At 43.5% G+C, this 22,883-nt stretch overlaps 1 protein-coding gene across 2 annotated transcripts; it reads left to right on the top strand.

Moving 5' to 3' along the window:
- Window positions 1-2,123: 2,123 nt before the first annotated feature.
- MINAR1 (membrane integral NOTCH2 associated receptor 1) lies at window positions 2,124-22,883 on the top strand. Of its 2 annotated transcripts, XM_054041030.1 has the most exons (4): window positions 2,124-2,855; window positions 10,087-12,435; window positions 14,368-14,622; window positions 20,004-22,883. In XM_054041030.1, the coding sequence occupies exons 2-4, from the start codon at window positions 10,138-10,140 to the stop codon at window positions 20,199-20,201; spliced, it is 2,751 nt and encodes a 916-aa protein (XP_053897005.1). In that variant the 5' UTR covers window positions 2,124-2,855; window positions 10,087-10,137; the 3' UTR covers window positions 20,202-22,883. The 2 variants fall into 2 exon arrangements, with proteins under 2 accessions (XP_053897005.1, XP_053897006.1); XM_054041031.1 differs by lacking the exon at window positions 20,004-22,883 and having other exon boundaries at window positions 14,372-14,524.

Genomic DNA, 22,883 nt, shown 5'->3' on the forward strand with positions numbered 1-22,883 from the left:
AGTGTTAAGATCAGCTTAGAATACGTTTTGCTTTTATTTCATTTGACCAAATCTGACTTGTTATGCTTTGACTTATAACCACTTAAAAATCTATCTTTATAGTTAATAAATTTGTTTGTTTATTCTACCTGAAGCAGTGCGTTTGGTTTGAAATGTGTCAGAGGCTCCCCTTGGGATAACAAGCCTGGTACATATCAATTTCTTTGTTAAATTGATGAACTTATGTAAACTTGCAGCGTCCAGCGGGCATAACCAGACACTGCAAGATGGAGGTTCCTAGGGTTGTTTCTGGGACTGGAGATATTGGCTAGTGTCATTCACTTTCAGGTAGCTGGGAGCAGCTTACATGCCAGAAGCTGTGGGTGAACAGCCCAGGAGTGGGGGTTCTCACAGCAGTGCAGGGTAAGGCTGGCTCACAGAGTCAAGGATTGGAGTGGCCTAGCAGATCACCGGTCCAGAGAACACCAGAGGGGAACGTCGCACTAGGTTGTTTCACATCCAGCCCAGGTGTTGGCTACTTTCCTTGCTGTTGCCTGTGGGGAGCTAATATCTGGCTGATTCCCCAATTTACAGCATGTTTTAGCAACAACCATACAACACAATTCTCACAACTTCACATACATTAATGACGTAGATTTTTGGATAGAGAAATGACTTTCAGCAGATCGTAACCTTTCCCAGATACCTTACAAGGCATGCTTTAAATGTAAGATCACAATTATATACAGATGAGGAATGTGGGGAGTTACAGGGTGCTCTCCCAAGGTACAGAACGTCACAATAATTATCTTCATTTTACAGATAAGGATTCTGTTTACAGAGGCTAAGTGATTTCTCCCAGGTCACACAATGGTGTCAGTGTTGGATGTAGAACCCAGAGCTGCTGATTCCCAGAGCCATGCTCTAAGCACAATGTCTTTTGCACCATTATCATCAGGGTTCTCTAGAGCAGTGTTTCCCACATGGTGGGTCCCAAAGCACTAGTGGGTCACAGGAAGGCTCTAGATGCATCACCACATCCAGGGCCAGATTAACCCATAAATGGGCCCTGGCTAAGGTAAATGTACACTTCTTCTGGCCCACTGCAGAGGGGAGGCCCCATGTGGGGAAGTTGGAGAGCGAGCCTGCCTCACAGGGGCAGTACTAGGGCACGGGGTGGGTCACAAAAAAAGACAAAATGCAGCTGGTGGGGCCCCTTAGTAAGAAGGTTGGGAACCACTCCTCAAAATTTGGTCCTATTCTTAGTAGCCAGTCACCCTGATAGGGAGGCAAGAAAATGTAGCACACATCCAATTTGCACTTGGTGGAAATAACTACACTAGTGCAATGCAGTGCAGCGCAGTTGTAGCCATGTCAGTCCCAGGATCTTAGAGAGACAAGGTGGGCGAGGTAATATCTTTTATTGGACAGTGGAAAATGAGGCCCATTGACATCAATGGAGTGACGTGTAATTTCCACCACTGTGAGTGATGGGTGAATCAGACCCACACTACGTAGTTTTACAATGCAAATGCACAATCTGATTTCTGATGCTCTAGATGTGGAAATATTCACTGTCGATTAATTTTTGCAGTCTTCACGGATTTGAGAAATCAGCAAAAGTTCACTTACAAGCAAGCAGCTGCACTCACTGGGAAAGACTGGGAAGGCGTATGAAAACAGGTGTGCAAAAGGAAGCAGTTCTGTAGCGTGTCACTGTTCTTTGGATGGGTAGGGGTTTTGTTTCTTTGCACAGCTAAATGGAGTGCTGCTGGTCTCTGAGATTAAAATTAAATTAGGTTCCAAATATTCTGGTGGTCAGTGGATTAAGAGACTCGTTATTATATGGTCCATGGCACTTCTTCAAAGGTCTTTGGCTGACAGCTGCGGAGATGGATCGGTCTGGATGGTGCGGCACAGAGCAGTGTGATTTACAGTGAGCTTCTCTGGCCTAATATACTGGATCTGACTTGGAAATCAATTCAGCCTGCCCTGCACATTGGTGGCGGAATCTTGCGGTCACGTGACAGGCTCTCCATGCAACCTGGGTACCAATGAAAACTCTAGGGGCTGCCAGGAGGATTCAGAGTCAGTTTGCCTGGGGGATTCCAGAAAGGATGGGGGGGCTCTGGACGAGCTGACGATACACTCTGACATCCCTGCTGCCTTGCAGAGCCCTATGGGCTGCAAAGGGAGTTGGGTCTAGACAGACAAACAAGGATTTTTCTCCCTCCCCCCCTTTGCACCGTTCACACACGATGTAAGTGGCCAGAAGCGTTCTGTGCGCGCGACTCCGCGCTGCCTGCGGACCAGCCCCCGAGGCAGGGGCTCGTTGGGCGCTTTGGGGGCAGCAGCCCGGATGCCGCATCCCCTGTAGCTGCCCCCTCCGCTTGGGCTTTGTTCAAACTCAGCCCGGCGCTTCCCTTGCAGCGGATTTCTGCCCCAGCCCAGCCCCGCTTGCCTGGCTGAGTTGGGGGGGAGGGAGGGGGAGCGGGCTGCGTCCTCCCCCCTTGCTCTGCCTGCGATGCTCCGGCTCCCGGGCCCTCCTAGCTGAGGAAGGTCCTGAGCCGCTGACGTCTTCCACACAAAGGCAGCGGCAGGAGCAGCAGCAGCGTCCGGAGCTGCCCGCAGTGGAGCGCTGTGCAGGGAGGGGGGCGCTTGGCCAGTGCAGCCGCCCCCCCCCCCCAGTGCCAACCTGCTGCCCCCTTGGCAATCTCAGCCTGGCACCATGGGACCCTGCGGTGGCTTCCAGCTAAAGCTGTTCCTCTTCCTCCTCCTCCCTGCTGGAGAGTCTCTGCTGCAGCAGACCAGCCTGACATGAAACGGAAAACACACACACACACACACACAAACAAAAGACAGGTGGCAACTTCAAGGTAAGCGATGCGCCGGCCGGCCGGGGCTGTTGCTTGGCAGAGCGGGTACGAGTCTGGAGTCCTGGGCGTGGGACGTGCTGCCAGACGGGGGAAGAGGGTTTATTTGCAGGGGATTGAGGGGAGAGGGACTTACCAGTAAGAAAAAGGGGTCCAAAGGCTGAGCCACCCCCCCCATGGCACAGCCAGGCAGGCTGATCCCTGCTATTTCCAGCTCATAGGAACGTATCCAGCTCTCATGTCTTGGGGGCAGGGCCAGGGGAGATGTTTTCAAGTGAGGGTGAGGGTTTCGGGGGGGGGGGGAGTAGTCCCCAGTGTCTACCTTGACCCCCTCCCCCTCCTGTTCCCCTGCTTGGGATCAATAGCATATGAAGCCCAAAGTCTAAGTAACAAGCCCTGCAGTCTCCCTGGAGCATTTTAGGCATCATTTCCCTTTGCAGCCTTGTAGGGGAAAGGGAGAGTCAGAATGTTGAAACTCATCCGGTGACTTTGGGGACAGCGCCACTTAGAATCCCGCACAAATCAGTCTATTGAGAAATGGAGGGAATAACATTCCAACCACTTTGCCTTTTCCCAGGTGCCACTGTACCTAGCCCCAGGGAGCTCAGCAGGATTGGAAATAATGGGGGCTTGGGGATGGGAGGTGGCAAAGGGGGGACAATAACTAGTCCCCTGGCTAGAGAAGCAGAGATCACTGGATCTGCAAACCAATTTGTGCAAAGTCGGCTTTGTTAGCTCTGTGCCTTGCAAAATGGAAAAGCAAAACCCAGGCTGGCCAGAGACAGGGTGAAATATTTTGGGACTCATTTTTAACTTGATTCACTATTTCAGTGTCTGTCACAATTTGCAAGGATGCCTTGGTATGTGCAAATCACCAGGGGGAAAAAAAATTACTTGGAGGAGTTCTAATATGTTATTGACAGGACAGTAATTCCATGTGTGTATGTTGCCACTGATTGCTGAATAATAACCACAAGGAGTGATGCAGTAATAAATCAAGTAATTCATTCCAGTTTTAGAATGATAACTTGCACTTTTCCGTGTCACACTGAGGATCCAAATGCAGCGTTTCAGTTACATAACTGAATAATGAAAGTGTGAATCTGAGCATTATTGTGTAAGGAAAATCCTGTATCAAATGGCAAACATTGTTCAACTTGAGCGGTGACACAGCCATGAGAAAATGCTGGCTTTATTTGCAAGTTCAAACTTAATTTATGCACTGGTGGACTTCAGTAGGTGCTGAATTTTGTGGGAGTTGTTGACTGAGTGCCGAGTGTGCAACATCCATAAAACAGCACATCCCGCTTTCTTTGGGCAGCCAGGTTTGTAAATGGAGTAGTTTATAAGGCTTGTTTCATACACAAGAGCCAAGAAACAGCAACTTCTTTCCAAGCCCATGTAAAAAACAAAACCAGCTTAGATTTGTAGAGAGGATGCTCTATGTATCACAGAGCACAAAGCATGCTTTATTTTATGCAGAATATGCAGAATTACAGAAAGCCGTTGGCCAGAGCTAGTGAAAAAGCCCCAGGCTGTATGGCATTCACCCTCTTAGATTCTTGAGGAGTGAATAAAAATCACGCTGCTGAGGCACACTGCCAGCATAGAATTTCATACCTGCCCCGGAGGGCAGGAGTCACTCACCACAGCTGCTGAAATCACAAGGTGACAGTCTAAATGAGACCAATGGGTCAGAGGCTGGTTGTGAGCAGGACTTGGGCTTGTGAGTGAATGGAGGAAAGGAGCAACTACGAATAGCACAGACTGGGCTACAAAAGAGCCAAAGAGTGAGGCAATAAGGCATTGTTTCCAGAGTATCAGATCCTGAGAGCGGGTGGGGTAGGAGCCAAAAAAGAGCAGCTTGAGATGCTTTGTGCTGTGAGGTTTCTGAATGCTGTGACATGAAGATGGGTTTGTGAGCACAAGAGAAAAAGAAAACTACAGTCCATTTCAACATTCTGTGTGGGTTGTATCCGGCACCAGTCGGACAAACTGAAGATTTATACAGCATAGTGGGGGTGGGGGGGTTGAATTAATGTTCTTCAGCACTGAAATAACTAGCTCAATGTGTGTGAATTTATGTGAATATAGCTCTATCGATCTATCACCTCTGCAGTAGTATTATAGGGTGGCCCATTAGTCACTATAAAAAAGCAGAGAGGGCTGTTTTTCTATCAGCAAATCAAAGGCAGAGGGAAATGATGACTGTGGCAACTGCATCTGTGTATTAGCTGCACCTGCTGTGGATAGTGGGAAAGGGGCAGAGCGAATGTCAGAAACACAAATAAGAAGGAAGGAAAGAGCTGAAGAAGAATATGTGGATTGTCAGTCAGTGACCATAATTCAGGCTCAGCTAAGGAACCCTCCTATCCGATAATTATTCATGAAAGTACAGTGGTGGGACTCTGTGTCAAGTCACATGTGAGATTCATCTGCCACAGCAAAGCTCTCACATAATGGACATGGGCTTTTACAGGCGTAACAGAAGGCAGATTTGTTTACACATGTGAGTGCTGCTGAATGAAGTGGCAGAAGCAGCGGTGGTTCTGGTAAAACAATCTATTGGAGATTTTGAATTCCTAGTGTAGATAAGTCAGCAAAATCTGAGTCTGAATACTTATTTGGGAGATGAGGAAGAAGAGAAATATATTCTGGCTCCTCCAAGGGGAAGGACAAAGAGCAATATACACAGATTTCCCACAAGGGAGGAAGTCAGAGGAGAGATATCACATGGAGGAGTTAAGTCCTATCACAACTAGAAAATAGGCAGAACATGCCCATTGCAGAACAGAAAGTAGGCTTGGGAATGAAAAATTGAATGTTAATACTCCAGGACGGCTTCTTCAACAATGGGTTAAATTTTTCTCACATTACCATGGGAGAAACGTTCAGTGTTACTCCATGTAGGGTAAGAAAGGATTGATCTGTGGAAAGCTTGTAGCTCATTTGAACACATTGAGACTTGGCCCCCATCGACCAGCAGTGCCATATGATACTATATGGATCTATGCGACGGTATAGTTGTGCTATTAGAGTTGAGAAAACTGACTCTTAGGAGAGAAAGCTCTCTAGGTCAAAGTGACCCTCCCGGTGTTAATATAATCAAGTCATAAAAGATTAAATGTTAAGTAGCACGTTTGGTCAGAGACCATATGGCAGAAAACAAGCTACCAAAACCATCTACCTCTCTGATCCACCATGCACGTAGATTCACCAGAGAGGCTTCAACTGATCCATAATCCTTGTGCACCAGTCTAAAATAGCTTCTTATCCATATTTTGGATCCTTTACATTGCTGCATGTAAATGTACCTTATACTACACACACACACACACACACACACAAACATATACACATTATACAATTGTGTTCCACATCCTGCCTTGAAACAGAATGAATGAACAACTAAGACCATATGTGAACAAATGCTTGGTTACTTGGATTTGATAGCTTACTGGGTGTCATTCCAGAAAGCATCTGTCTCAGGGGCTACGGGCAGTTACTGGTGGGTTTTGCCTTGACAAAGACCACACATTAGCTAACATGCTATTAAAACGTGTGAACACCAAATAAAGATGTGGTTTATGCCCAAATTCTTTTGCCTGGTTTTATTATCTCAGACAATGTGAAAAATGGGCACAGAATATGCTATTTTACACAGGACTTGAAACATTATTTTCATTGTCAGAGTCTGCCAGTGCATGGTCTTTCTAGCAAGGATGACTGTACTGATAACATTCTTCTGGCACAAGCTCACAAATTCTGTACTCATTTTAGTACTTCCGATGAAGTCCGTATATTATGAGGATCACTACACAAGATAAACAATTTACCCAAATTAAAACCAGATGAGCCATCGCAATGCAGCTCTGTTAGATACACACCAGAAGGCCATTCATATGACTGCACGGAGAACAGGCGAAAGAGAACGTGTTCTAGCTCCTAGACAGTGCACATTTATGGAAAGCATCAGTCAGATTTTGCAGCCTGTCTTTTATACCAGAATGTTATTACTTGAATGTCTAAACCTAGGCTCCTTAACCTGCACCAACTCCCTAAAAAAACAGTATCCTGATTATCAGAGGTGTTGAACACTGAGACCGCCCAGTGAACTCAGTGGAAGTATGAAAATCAGGCCAAACTTTGATTTTATTAATAATATAATACTTATAGCAATTTTTGTCAGTAGATCTCAAAGCATTTTACAAATGAGGCCACTATCATTACTTCAGTTTTACAGAGGGGGAAACTGAGCCACAGAGGGGTAAAGTGACTTGCCCAACATCACCCAAGCTGGAAATAGAACAGGTGTGTCCTGGGTCCCAGTCAGATGCTCTATCCACTAGGACACGCTGCCTCCGCTTATATGCAGAAGGATGGTTTGGGAGCCAAATTTTGGCTTTGGTCATCTGGATAGAGGAAACCAATACCTTGGTTCTATTCTAATAATAGTTAAGTGCCAGTTTTGTGCTGTGTAACCCACGACACAAAAAATATAGCCAATCTCTACACTGAATACCTTATTCCTCAAGACAGAGTATACAGGATGTATTCAGAACTAGAGGAGTGAATGGAATGTGACTTCCAAGCAACTTGCCCTTGGTGACTCACTGTTTGCATGCATTGGGAAGGAAATGAGCCTGTAGCAGGGGCCTGTATGGAGAGAAGGCAGTGGCATAACAAGGGGGTATTCTGTATATTTAAATGTGGAAATGCGTATCCACAGGAGGGCTTGAGAGAAGTTGTGAAGACTGATTGAAGGCAAATTTTTGCCTTTTCTGACCTTTTGTATGTTGGTGGTGAAAATAGCACATTTCAAGTCTCTTGGCAGGGCTGGCAGAGCAGTGTGGCCATATTTGACTTTCAACACCAGGCGTCCCCAGGGCCTCTTAAAGAGGCAGCTTTCCTCTGGGGATTACATTCCCCTCCCACCGAACTGTTACATGTGAAGTAAACTCTCCAAGTATGTTGTATTTTTGCTGGCAGTTAGAATTATTTGGGCCCAGCACTTCATGGAAGTCTCATTTTCAAATGGTGACACATCAGAGGAATACAAAGAAGGGTTGATGAAGAGGTTGTGCCATGGAGCACACACTAATGAACAGAAAAGGGAAGTACCCATTCTCCTGTAGCCCAAAGGGTATGTCTACACCCCAAATGAATGTGTCATTGTAGCTTTAATCTAGCTAGCATGGTAACAAAGTGCCAGTATGGACCCGAGCATGGGCCAGTACATACCTAGTGTCCCTGGCAGGCTTGTGGGATAGATAACTAGGCCATGGTAAAGCCCATACTGCCGCTTCCTCACTACCATTGTTACCCACATCTGCTAAATGAAAGCTAGTACAGGTATGCCTACACACACTTCAGTTGTGGTGCAGAGCTGAAGTGTTACTTTCAGCCCTACTCTCTTGCCACCTAGCTCTTAAAAGAAAACACTAGCAGCCCGGGAGAATCCCAGGTCTATTGGTCTCTGAAAGTAGGGTTTGCGTTTGGTGGGACTGCTGGCATGTACTGCAGCTGCCCAATTGGGGCCAGCTGGAAGGTGCTTCTTAAATCAACAAGCCAGTTTGAATGTAGACTTGATTCATAAAGGCAACCTAGACTCTTCCTTTGGAAGATGCTGCTGTGGCATTTGCTACCGATGCTGATATAGGCTTGTTTCTGATGCTGACAGTGGATCACTAGTGTGTAATATCAGTTCAAGCTGAAAGGCTACAACGCACTGAAAAGGAATCCCATGTTCTAGAGCAGCACTCAAAAGTCCGGACATTTCTGACTGGGAGATGACTTTCTTATAGATAATTTCAAAGAAAAATACCACAAACCTGACTTCATAGCTTTGCCATTTGGGTAGATACACAGCAGTTTATATGGTGGGGAGAATAGTTTTAAGGGCTGGTCTAGAGAGGAGAGAGAATGGGGAGATACTACAGCACTTTGGGGAAGGATTTTTGCCATTCCTGTAAATAAGAATAATACAAAGATTGTGACCAAACACAGGAATTGCCAGACTGGATCAGACCCATCCATGGTCCACCAAGTCCAGTATGTCAGCACAAAATATTCAGATGAAGGTGCAAGAAAACAAAGAGTAGGCAGATGTGGAATAATCTGCCCCCCATGAAGATCTCCTCTTAATCCCTAATAGTTAGAAATTGGCTTAGGACCTGAAAGCACAAGGCTTTATATCCCTTCCAGCATGCTTGTTAGTTTTATGTACTATAAGTCTGGTTATTCTGGTTATCCATATAAGTGTCCATTTCCACCATTCTCCTGCCATTTACGGATGGCAAATGGGGCTCCATTCCCCATGTTTCTCTGGTAGTATGTCATAGTAGAGGACATTCTCTGCCCTTGAAGTAGCCCATTCTTCAAATCTAAGCTGATTGGCAGTCAGCCATCTCTCATTTCCTGGATGGGTTTCAAGATCTAGTGGGAATATATTTTTAAACTATTTCTTCCCCTTTCTAATGTTATTTCACATTTTATTCCTGAAGCAAGCTTCTCCTAGGCTTACAAGTTATCTTAAGCTCATAGTCCTTGAGTCTCAAAGTTAGGAAAACCCATTTCTGCAAAGCACCAAAAGAGCTGATAAAAAAAATACACAATTCAATGTCAGGAATTATTTGCTCAAGTAAACTACTCAGCCAACTCCTCCCAACATATCATAGCTTGTTTACCTGAGTCAGTGGCAAATCAGATGTGGAAATATCTGTGCTTCACGTAATGTGGTGGCTGCTTTTTGGTTTAAGAGTGAGGTACTGGAATTGTAGCCACATCTGGACCTTTCAACATACTCTTACAGATTCATAAGCCATTTTGAGAAAGTCCATTAGCAAAGTATGTTAGGATTTTAAGTCAGCAGCACTTTCATCTCTGTGTAGCTTGTGTTGATATTTTAGGGATAGATTGTGCAACCCTTACTCATGTTGGTGATCGCTCACCCATGAGCACACCCATTGATGTAAATGAGATTCTTTGGGTGAAATCCTGATCCCACTGACTTCAATGGCAAACCTCCCATTTACTTCTATGGGGCCAGGATTTCACCCTTTGGGTGTGTGTGTGTGTGTGTGTAAGTGCTCACCAGCATGAAGACAGGTTGCACAACCTAGCCCTAAATTTGTATGGCTGGTTAGTCAAATTCTGTGTGTGGTTGAAAGAATGTCCTGGATTCGATCTACAGGTGATTTACCATCTTTTTTGTTTGCTGTTGTGTGAACTGCAGAACTGGAGTATCGTTTTCAGGCTAAACAGGAAAACGTAGCACCTATCAAGCATGGAGACCAACCATGAATCCTCGCTCTTCCTGGTGAAGATTCTGGAAGAGCTGGATACCAAGCAAAACACCGTTTCTTATCAGGATCTCTGCAAGTCACTGTGTGCAAGGTTTGATTTGTCCCAGCTGGCAAAGCTCAGAAGTGTGCTCTTTTACACGGCTTGCCTGGATCCTAATTTCCCAGCGACTCTGTTCAAAGACAAAATGAGATGCACTGTAAACAATCAGCAATCAAAGAAAATCATGGTTGCAGCAGATATAGTAACGATATTCAACCTCATACAAATGAATGGGGGAGTGGCCAAGGAAAAACTCCCTGTTGCACGACAAAAAATGAGGAAGAAAGAATCAGTTGAGTCCTGCAGGTCTGACACAGAAATATGCAATGTGGTGGACTGTGTGACTAATTGCGAGCTGAGAGACAGAGAGTTTAACAGGGGCTACTCAGTTAGAAGGTCTTCCAAATGCAGGAAGGTGGATTGTAAAGATTGTCAACAATTTGTACCTACTTCAGAACCTAACTTTTTGCTTGGCGTTAATAAGGAAATGAAAGGCCGAGCTGCCTCGCTTGATAGGCTGCAGGCACTTGCATCCTATTCCATTGTTAACTCTCCACCCTGCGAAATGCAGAGCACATACTTCCCAATGAACATTGAGAACGAATCAATCTCTGACCAGGACTCATTGCCTATCAATGCAGCTATAAAAGAGACTTTTATTTCGAATGATGAGCCGTTTGTGTTGCAATCATGTGTACAGAAAAGGAACATATTCAAGGAAGATTTTCATAATCTTATCACAATATCTCCCAACTTAATGCCACCCAATAAAAAGCCAGAAGATGGACATAGAGAGCCTCAGAACAGGAAAGAAACCTCCAAACAGGGTTTCTTCAACCACAGTTTTGAAATGCCGTACAGCAGCCAGTACTTGAACCCAGTTTATTCTCCTATACCAGACAAAAGACGAGTAAAACATGAAAGCTTAGATGATCTCCAAGCTTCTACATACTTTGGCCCAACCACTGTACTTGGGTCCCAAGATACAAAAAGATGGGCAGGAAAACCGAGTAAACAAACTGCATGGCCAGCAAAAAGCTGGAGCTTAAACACGGAGGAGGTACCTGATTTTGAAAGATCCTTTTTCAGTAGGAAGCAAGCTGAAGAGAAGCAGCGATATCAGAGTTCAAACAGCCAGTCACCAAGTTTTCCTGCAGCAGATAGGCACCAAACCTATCTCAATCCCAAGGATCAAACACCGATTATGCAGGCTAACTATGCCATGAAACAAAATGGACACAAACCCAAGGAAATTCCCTCCATCGTAGACATGGAGAAACACGAGCCAATCAAAAAGTTTAGGGATAAAAGCATTAACTGCACTTCTGTTCAGCTGCTAAGCATTGACAAAACCACCAGCGTTGGGACACAAACAGAGCAGCAAGGGTTGGAACACAAAAAATGCAAGGAGTTGTGTGCTCCAAGTCAAACTAAGTATGGAGAGAGGCATTCTCTAAAGCAATCAGATGATGACTCTGAAATTGTGAGTGATGATATCAGTGACATTTTTCGGTTTCTGGACGATATGAGCATCTGTGGATCTACAGGAGTTATGCAATCCTCCTGTTACAACAGCACTGGGTCACTGTCTCAGGTACGTAAATCTGACTGTGAAAGCTCTCCTGAACACAATTTAACTAAAATAACCAATGGGAATTCTAGTAACAAGCTAGATAAAGTGGTCCGATCAGATATCAACAATACAGATGATGAACTAAAAACTAGTGTCTGCAAGTTAGTTCTCAGGATTGGTGAAATAGAAAAGAAACTAGAATCTCTGTCAGGTGTCAGAGAAGAAATCTCCCAAGTCCTGGGAAAACTAAATAAGTTGGATGAAAAAATTCAGCAGCCTGAGAAGGTCAATGTACAAATAGATCTTAATTCCCTGACGAGTGAGGTTCAGTCAGATGAGAGCACCTCTCCACGGGTATTTCAGTGTCATAATGCTTCTCACGGAGGCAAGTTGGAGAATAACCCAGACTGGTGCTGTTCTGATGCCAGCGGAAGTAACAGCGAAAGTCTTCGGGTAAAAGCCTTAAAAAAAAGTTTATTTACCAGAAGGTCCTCACGGTCACTGACTGAGGAGAACAGCGCCACTGAATCCAAAATAGCAAGTATTTCCAACTCTCCGCGAGACTGGAGAGCTATCACATACACCAACCAGGTTGGCATGACAGAAGAGGAGATGAAAGACAGAGGTGGAGTTGAAAATAAGGACTGGCACAGGAAATCCAAAGAGGTAATTTCTATTTAAACTTACATAATAAGCTTTTTTTAAAAAATAAATAAAATAACCACTCTAGATATGACTGTCTTTGGTGCTATATGAAGCTTCAGGGCTTGGTAATACTCTGCCTACTGTATTAGTCTTCTATAACTACTAGTCTTCTTAGTTATCATAATTGAATGATTTCTTGCCTATACTTCCCTGGCAATAGCACAGTAAGAAATGGTCAAGTTGTTCCTGAAAGCAACCCGCTCTTTAGAAAGGGACAGATTTGAATGACAGCTTCAGGAGAGAATGTCATTCATATCATGGCGGAATACGGACACAGAATAATTAAATAAGTGAAAAGTGCATAAGGAAAATTGTGACCGTCTGAAATACTCTCTTTTTTTAAAGGGATATAGTAAAAAGTCCATTTTGGTAGCTTCTCTCAACAATTATATAGTTAAAAGAACCAGAAAAAGATACCACTTGCTCTGACTCTCCTAAGGAAAAAATCCTAGTTTGCGTACAATAAAATACAAACTGTTATTACGCTTCCTTTTTCCTCTGACTTTCACAGTCATTTACATCTCTCGTAACATGTATTTTAAGTCTCCATTGTCTAGACTGCAACATTGCTGCGGTTCCCTTTCAGTTACCCAGGAGGACTCGGTTCCTCCCTCCCTACAACTAACCACTCCCACCTTTGGAAAGTCTATCCCTGCTTCAGCAGCCCCTCTGATTGCTGCTCAGTTTAAATCTCATAGACTCATAGACTTTAAGGTCAGAAGGGACCATTATGATCATCTGGTCTGACCCCCTGCATGCTGCAGGCCACAAAACCCTTCCCTGGACTCTGCTGTTGAAGTCCCCAATCCTGTGTTTTAGTGACTTCAATCGGCAGAGACCCTCCTGCTAGCGATCCCTGCCCCATGCTGCGGAGGAAGGCGAAAAACCTCCAGAGGCTCAGCCAATCTACCCTGGATGAAAATTCCTTCCCGACCCCAAATATGGCGATCAGTAAGACCCCGAGCATGTAGGCAAAAGTCTCTAGCCTGACCCCTGTTGGCCATTATACTATTTACGTACCATTGATTGGTTTTCCTTGGCTACTATGTTTTACCATTAAACCATTCCCTCCATAAACTTATCTAACTTAATCTTGGTTCCTATACTGAGCAATTTGTATTTCACCAAGATTAGAGCCCAATAGACAAGGCTGCTGGGTATTGCAACATTTCTTCAGAAGTCAGGAACGCATTGCAGGGTGTGCTGTGGCCTGTGAAGGAGGAGTTCTTGGAGGGAATGGGGGGTCAGAGACTTCCTGGGGAGAAGGGAGAACCAGGGGTTTGGTGCATGAGTGTGAAATGAGGGAGAAGAAGCCAAAGATTTATTGGAAGGTTGTAGAAACACGGTGGGGAGGGACCCTCAGTATTTTGAAGCATCCAAACTTTCATAGGTTTATCAGAGCCAGAGTGACCCTCTGGACCTTTAGAAATTCTCTGATCACTAATTAGAATGTGATCAAATGAACATCTCTAACACTGGAGCAACATTGTGGAAAGTCTGGTACAAGGGTAACTGTTTGTATATAGAAAGTATGGTTCCCCTTCCAGTCAGTGTCAGTGCAGGGAGCAGAGTTCCCTTGGTAAATACGTGTCTTCAAAACAGCCCTCTAGTCCAAAGGCTTTCCAAACCAGCTTGTCTTCTCTACAGCAAAAGCATCCCAGAGAGATTTATCTAACCTGTAAGCAGTACTAGGACAGTCTGTTGGTGAGAGCCAGGATGGAGATTGGATTAAGGCCAGCTGAAAGCTGGGCTCCGGTTTGTGGGTTTGTCATCATGGCTTAGGCAGTCTCGAATGGTAGAGGTGAAAAGAATCTCTCTCCCCTCTCATATTTAAACTCCCCTCCCACCCACCCCCCGCAATTCCTCTTTCTTCTCTTTTGAACCTCGTTGCAGGCAGACAGGCAGTATGAAATCCCGCAGCCACATAGACTCTCTAAACAACCAAAAGATGCTTTCTTGATTGAACAAGTCTTTAGTCCTCATCCCTACCCTGCATCACTCAAGTCACATATGAAAAGCAACCCACTCTACACAGACATGAGGTTGACAGAACTGGCTGAAGTTAAACGTGCCCAGCCATCATGGACCATAGAAGAATATACCAGGAACTCAGGAGATAAAGGCAAACTTGCAGCTTTGGATCTACAAGTGAGTCCCGTTTGTTTCATTTTAGCGACATGATTGTGAAGGCTGTTTACCAGAATGTTTATTTAACGGAGGATTTGGATAGTTCAGGAAGTTGAGCCTTCAACTTTTAGATTGCTGGCTCAAGATCCATCCCAGGTCAGTAGTGAAGAACAACTGTTAATGTTCTATCACTGTTCTGTGACCTTTGAAATAGTTGGTGGTCTCAGTCCATTTCCTAGCAGACAGTTGTCTATAAAACCACCACCACCACTGTTGGAACCTCGTTAGACGTCTCACAAGAGGGGTTAAGGAATGAATGGACATAGGGAATGAACTGAGCATTTATCCCCCAAATGGTGGTTATACTAGTTCAGTTTTGATGTGCGTTAGTAATGTGGGGTGGGGCAGAGAAGCTGGCGCTGCTTCTACTGTACTTGTTCTGTGCATATTGTACATGGAGAATGAGCATGCAGGGCTGTCTGTCTAGCCCTCTTCACAAGCATGAAATTCACTAAAAATAATTACGGAACACATTTTTAAAACTCCTTTAAAATTGAACATTGTTGTTATGGCTTCTGGAGTGAATACGAGAACAACAGTCTCATGAAGAACTACTTCCTAGATCTTGCAAGAGAACTACCAGCATGAACTCTGGACTTGTGTACATGCAACAAACAGAGCAGGGTGAATTATTAAAGGACATGGGTCCAAAACTCAAACATGGATCCAAACATTCTCAGACCCTGGGAGGTTTGAAATCCAAACCTGCATGGCACATGGTCCCTACCTTCATAGCAGACTGAACCAAAACTATAGAACTGAGCATTCCCAAACTTTGGGATATTCTAAATCTGGATCCAAATTATCCCACCTCCAGTGAAAAAGGACTGAAATGTAATTAGCAAGAAAATGTTTGATCATTAATTTCACAGAGAAATGTATAAAATGCCATTCAAACTATGCTAAGGCAGTCACACAGAGACTAACATTTGGTGACAAAACACAAGACAGACTGTTACACAAGAAATCAGCTTGGATTTCATGAGTGTAGAATGTGGGATAAGCATTTTTTAGACCAAAATATGGATTGTTTCCCCATATGGAGCACTATAGGGCTAAGAGTGCCACCAGCATCACTTCATGTACCTTACAATCTGATATCAAGAGTTAGACAGCTCTAATTCTCCGCTGTGTCTGAGTTGTGCGGTAGTGGAGAATGATGGCTGTGGGGAGCTGGTTGTGTTTCCCTGATCCTTGGCTGCCTGGCCCTTGTGGAATTTAAAGCATCAGGGGACCACTGAATTTCCACCACTGGCATAAAGGTGGCATACAGACTTTACACTAGTAGATGATCAGGCATAGTCAGGGCCGGCTCCAGGCATCAGCCGACCAAGCACGTGCTTGGTGGCACCTTGTAAGGGGCGGCCAATCTCGGGGTGGCGGGGCGGTGCTCTGTTTTTTTTTTTTTTTTTGGCAGGGTGGGGCGGCACTCAGGGGTTTTTTGTTGTTGTTTCGGCGGGGCGGCGCTCGTGGGGGGGTTGTTACGGCAGGGCGGCACTAGGGGCTTTTTATTTTGTGGTTTGGCGGGGCAGCACTCGGGTTTTTTGTTTGTTTGTTTCGGCGGGGCAGCGCTCGGGGGGTTGTTTTTGTTTCAGCGGGGCGGCACTCAGGGGGGTTGTTACGGTGGGGCAGCGCCCTTTTTTTTTTTTTTTTTTTTGCTTGGGGCGGCAAAAACGTTAGAGCCAGTCCTGGGCATAGTGGACGTCCCCAGCACCACACTCCCACCCCAGAATATCCCTGACATGAGCCCTCCTCCCACCGTTCTGGGGGAGGAAAGGACAGTGTCAGCTGCCACAGGACCTATGCAAAGGGGGTTCTCCAGCAGCGGTCTCTGGCCATTTTAAAGCTATTTAAGTGATTTTAGCAGACCAGAGAAACCAGCCAGTATATTTTGACGGTCACGTGTACTTTGTATTTCCATGACGCAATAGCAACAACTTGCTCCTCCGCCTCCAAAGAACTGTCAGATTACTACGTCTGCTCTGCAAAGCCCATGTCTAGACCCTATAATGAAGCTTACTGACAACCTTAACCTGGAAACAGACACACACTGATGTGTGTTTTCTTCCCAGCGACTGACTTTATTAGAACTGAATGTAAATACATTATGCTTTAATGAACATTCTTATGGCTGGCAATGAAATGGGGAAAGAGCTGATTAACAGTAATGGGCTTTTTTACTAATGCTTCTTCCTCCTGAGGTCAGTAACAGGTCAATATCAAGGTTGGTAGGTCCAAAATTAGTTGCCTTGAAAGTACAGCACAGTTTTGTTTTAATTTAACATGCCTTTCGGAGCTTTATAAACCTGTCAGTCCTCTTCCCTCTATAAAATGAAGGCTTCAGCATTCTCTAGGTGTATATTCTCAGCTGGGTGACCCACTCATAAGACTGTTTTCAAACTACAATGGGGAACATATGTATATCCCATATGACATATGTTGGTGTCCATGAGATCCCACTGCTCTGCTATTCTTATGAGGAACCAGGGTACAAGAATCCTTCTTTCTGAAGCCTTCAAAGAACAAGTCACATTTATTTTTCAATATCCTATATGTTCAGAAGAATAGAATAGGCAGAGCAGAGAAAGAGTACGCATGTACAAACTCAAACTATGCCAATAGTCTGATTTTTGGCTGAGTGGCATTGGCAGATAGATCTCCATTAAACAATGTTAATTGTTACTTGATTCTAATTGTCTAAGTGTTGCTATAGTAGCTGTAAAATCACTTTTTCCACAGACCAAAGTAACTCAGTGCATAAAGTAAATGGGAGGAGCAAGTTTCCAGACAGTAGCTACAATACCTGAATTAGCCAATGAAGGGCTTGATCCAAAGTCCATTGAAGTCCATAGGAGTCTTTCTGTTAAGTTCAATGAGCTTTGCATCAGGGCTATAATGGAGTACAAAACCTGATACAACTATAAGACGACGATCTCACTAGAAATTTGAAAAGCATTATTTATTTATCAATCAACAAAAGAGGCCTTTTTCAAAACTTAAAATTTTTGCAAAAAGCTTTCATTTTTTCAAAATGTTAAATTTTTCATCAAAATAGTTTTAAATTTCAAATTTTGAAATTTGTTTTGTTTTCCCTTTCCTGCCCTTTTTCCTTTATTCCTTTTTGCAGTTGAGTGTTATAGAAGGAATGATGTCTAGGGATTTTTCCACTTTTTCCTTTTGCCGCTTTGTAACTTTTCAAAACTTCCTCAACTTTGGAAAAGTTACAGTGTAGCAAAAAGAAAAATAGCAAAGTAGGTGCCCCCACCACCACCAAGAAACCTGGACATGTCTCATTTTATTGCACTCACTAGCAAAAAGGAGAGGAAGAGGAAAAAAGAAAATTCAGATTTGTTCATATACATACATATATATCAGGGGTCGGCAACATTCGGCACGCAGCTCGCCAGGGTAAGCACCCTGGCGGGCCGGGCCAGTTTTATTTACCTGCTGACGCGGCAGGTTCGGCCGATCGCGGCCCCCACTGGCCGCGGTTCGCCGTCCCGGGCCAATGGGGGTGGCGAGAAGCCGTGGCCAGCACATCGCTCGCCCGCGCCGCTTCTCGACGCCCCCATTGGCCCGGGACGGCGAACCGCGGCCAATGGGGGCCGTGATCAGCCGAACCTGCCACGTCAGCAGGTAAATAAAAGTGGCCTGGCCCGCCAGAGTGCTTACCCTGGCGAGCTGCGTGCCGAATGTTGCCGACCCCTGATATATATAATAAACACCAAACATTGTTCCGTTTTGAACCCTGCAAAATGGAAACCCCTCTGGAATTTTGCAATTTTTCACAAAATTGTTTTCTGTTTTTCAGCCAACTCTAGCTCTCACCTTTTCATTTAATCATATTACATTTAGAAGAAACTGTGAGTACGTCTACACTGCAATTAAAAACCCGCAGCCCAAGCCTGGAAGTCTCCATTGCAATGAAACAGCCCTGAAGCCCAAGCCCCACGAGCCCAAATCTGCTGGCATGGGCTCGCTACAGTTGTCTAACTGCAGTGTAGACATACCCTGAATGGTTCAATGGCAAAGTCTATTAGTTTTTAAATGTACTATTAGAATAGTGTGAAGGATAATGGAAATCAAACCATTAAAACATGAGCAATCAACACTGTAAATTACTGCCAGTGAAACATACAGATTGTGCCCTAAGGATCAAATACTGGGGCACAAAAAGGCATCCACACATGCTGATGGTGAAATTCTGAATATGAGGGTGTGATACATGGGAGTAGAATGTGTGCTGCATGGCCACTTTTCCTCCCCTCACCACCAAGCATGTGGAAACTCATAGTGTGCACCAGTATAGTTGTGTGTCTACATAATTTTGGAGGATGTGGCTGGGCAGAAAAGGTAGAAGCTGGGAAGTAACCACTCTGCCCTGCATGATCACATGGAAAACCCGTGGTACTTGTTTCAAATTTCTCCTGATAGTAGCAGTATTATATATTCAGATCTTGCAAGGGGGGAAGCAGTCTGCATCTGTGAACTGGGGGGGCTAATGGCAGCATGGCCACTAAGCCAAACGTATGGTCATGGTGGGGGGAAGGGCCTGAAAATCACATGAAAGAGGCTCACCTTTTGTGGAGATGCTCTGAGTTCTCCTAGTGGTCTGACTGGGCTTGGCCACGGTTCCCAAGGTTCACATGATTGGTAGCCCAACGCTAGACATTACTGTAAGCTGGGGTTTCTGTGGTAATTTTTGTCTTGATTTGGTACATCCTGTGAGTTTCTATCTGTAAAGGGGATCATTGGGCTTTAAAGGAGAAGAGAAAATGTGAGATCTTAACATCCATATGTTGGATGTGTCTTTCTAAAATAAACACACACACAAAACCCCCCTACCTTACTTGGACCATTATGTACAATGCACTATTCGTCGCTAGAGAATAGCCATGCAAGAAATTGTATGAGGAAGATGAGGAGACCTCATCAATGAGGTTAGGGTTATCTCTGTAAAACTGAGTTTATGAGCCTGTTAAGAAAAGTTTTCCCATCAAGTAGGTTTTAATAATCTCACAAATGATAATGGACTAACGACCACCTCCATTATTCAATGGATTAAAGAGGTTTTACTTACACCCAATAAAGTTTCCAGGAACCCAGTAATACACAAGAGACTTTGGAACCATGGGCTGTTGTTATGACTTGGCAATATGTTGTCATCTGTTTCAGTGAGTTCATGAAGTTGGCAGAGGGAAAGTTCGTGACATTGAGACAGCAGCATTAACTTGACTTTATCTCTACAGTAGACACATAACCAACTGTAGAAAGCTTCAGTCCCGCCTGAATTATTTTGACAGAGCCCAGAGAATTAATTTCTTTTTCCTTTTGACTTTTAGACTCAAGAATCTTTAAATCCAAACAACTTAGAATATTGGATGGAAGACATTTATACTCCAGGCTATGATTCCTTATTAAAACGCAAAGAAGCTGAGTTCAGAAGAGCAAAAGTCTGCAAGATAGCTGCCCTGATTGCGGCTGCAGCTTGTACAGTTATCCTGGTCATTGTAGTTCCCATTTGTACTATGAAATCATGAATCTGTGGACAGCTCCGTGAATTCCAACTGTGCATGTACATTCCAGATATCTCATTCTGTATTTTAAACACCTTGTGGCAAAATTGTAACAATTTGCTGGGGAAGAATGTGCTGAGATATCTGGTGAATAGTGTAAAAGACAAAGATAAAAGAATACTCTTCAAAAACTTAAATAACAAAACACCTGGGCAGAGTTCTGGTAACTCAGTTCAAATTTTAAAAGGTGAGGTTTCCCCCACCCCCTAAAGAATCAATATACCGTTTTACAAGATTGGAAATGGATGAGGATCCAGGCAAAAGAGGAAAGTTGTCTCAGCCATGTGGCATTTAATGAAGAGATGGATATTTGGCAGTTGCACTGTACAGAGGGGAATGTTCTATATGCATTTCATTAGGGAGCCAAGGGAAATATTAACGCTCTCTACAATGTGAAAAACTATGAATGTATTTTATTTGTTTTGTAGTATTTATGTATTCCTTGATCATTTGATTGAAAGCAGATTGTGTGATCATGAAAGCAGCTCATGCCTATGTTCAGATTCAGCGAGGGCTCTTTATTACTTGGTCTTGCCCTGAAACCCATTTTATTATCACTGAGTACTTAGGTGAAGTGCCATGTGCTGCAGACCAAAAAGATTATGTTTTACAGCAATCAACAGGGGTTTCAGTGGCTTACATTGGAATAACATTTGTGAAGAGTTGGCAAATGCTCCCTGCCAAAAGGGTATTCTTTACCTCCACAGACAATGAAAATGTCTTGATTTCACTCCTTCCAGCCAACTGAACTGGCAAATCCAAGTGACGCCTATTGCTCTGTTGCAGTTCTTGCAAATGTCATCTGAACAGTTCTAATTTTGTCACAAGTCTTCGTGCCTTTTAGAATGTAGATGAATAGAATTGTTTAATTTTGATATTTTTAATCCATAACATAAATCACAGCATAGTAGGTAACCAATATGGATTATTTTCAACACGCCTTCTTTACAGTTTTGAGTGCTTACCAAATAGCAGGCAACTGAGCACTTATATTAAGGGCACAGTTTTTCAGCACTAGTGGAAACTTGCTATTAATGCAATACATTCTACATAGGGGTTATTTAGCTTCAGTATTAATAATGAACTTAAAGAATAACATTGTGACTCTATTGTACAGCAAGCGGAATACTCGGTCAGCGTGTCCTGCCAGAAACATTGATTTAATGCTTTAGCCTGAATCTGGGCTACAGGTTAAGGGAAGACTCAAATTATGAACTAAGTAGCCTATTTAACCCATGCCTAAAGAAAACAAATACCTGTACAATACTTCTCTTGAGTCAGATAGGAATACATAGAAATTTTAAAAGCTCTTTTCAGGAAATAACATGATCTTGCCCTTCCTATTTAAAAAAAAGGAAACTTTTCTTAACACACCCATAAATAGGTTACTTTGATTTATTTAAATGCAGTTCCCAACCTGATTATGCAGATGTGTGAAACTCACATTGCTCACCGTGGGTGGGTATTTCAGGTGTGCCACTCCCTCACTTTTCACCTTTGGTGGTTGAAAAAAGTGAATGAAAAGGTGAGCGGCAAGAGAAGATATATGACCATTTTAAATTTGCATACGTTCCACCCCCTTGTTGGAGAACTATTCATGCACTATGTTTTATTTATGGATAGGAGACATCAGCCACCATTGATCTTTCAGCAAAAAAGCAACAACTAACTTCATATATATGTCTGGATGTCACATCCATGTATATCTTATAAAGATCAGCCCCTAATCTTAATCTTGGATCTGCGTAACCCTGAATTTTGCAGGAGTGCAGATCATGATGCAAATTTTCTGGTTTGGGCTCTTTTCTAATATCAAGCTTTCTCCTTGGACTAAGATGCTGCAGGGATGGAGACAGTGTGGTAACAGAGGGCTTCATTTTTCATTGGGTGGTACCTAGACTTTAGAGATTCACGTTATAAAAAGTGATAATTTAGAAACCACAGCATTTGTAACAGTATTACCAGCACTGTTACAAATCTGGCTAAGAGATATTGTCTTAAAATAACTAACATAATGCAATGAGGCCTGACATGTTTTACCCAGCATCTGATTCTGTAAGTACAGCAATTCATGGCAGGTGGATCCACACAGTCCTACATAGAGAATATACATTAGGTGAAATTTTGACCATACTGATCTGCAAGAATATTGTGGTCAATCTTGTGAACCAGTTACCAAACTAGTATATACTGTATACTATATGATAGACTTTTGTATTAACAAAAATTAAAGATATAGGTACATTGTAATCCTTGGTGTAACTGAATAAAGTGTACTAGACAGTGTTACTCAATTAAAATAACAATGAACATATTGAGCTGTTTTTCGTATTTATGCCTTATAAATAAAATTGTTATATACATTATGAAATGAAACTGCAAGTAATATAAAAGAAATTACATTCTGGGGGATAATCCTGCTCCTCCTTACTCAGGCAAAAGAAGTCAGCTGGATTACTCATGTGAGTAAGGAGAGAGAGCAGGATCTGCCCCCAATAAAATTTATAGGGTTTTCTTTTTCAAAAAATGGGGCATTGAGTTAATGTACCATGTAACAAATGATTTTCTTTTATAAAATTATTGTACAACGTTGCCTTTTGGTTCATTTAAATATAATACAAAATAAATGTGAACATTACAAGTGTC

Source organism: Malaclemys terrapin, chromosome 10 (genome assembly GCF_027887155.1).
Source record: "Malaclemys terrapin pileata isolate rMalTer1 chromosome 10, rMalTer1.hap1, whole genome shotgun sequence".
NCBI classification, from domain to species: domain Eukaryota; kingdom Metazoa; phylum Chordata; order Testudines; family Emydidae; genus Malaclemys; species Malaclemys terrapin.

Coding starts and splice junctions, on each gene's coding strand:
- MINAR1 (XM_054041030.1), top strand. CDS start 10,138: ATGGAGACCAACCATGAATCCTCGCTCTTCCTGGTGAAGATTCTGGAA. Junction 12,436..14,367: donor GGCACAGGAAATCCAAAGAG/GTAATTTCTATT, acceptor ACCTCGTTGCAG/GCAGACAGGCAGTATGAAAT. Junction 14,623..20,003: donor TTGCAGCTTTGGATCTACAA/GTGAGTCCCGTT, acceptor TTTGACTTTTAG/ACTCAAGAATCTTTAAATCC.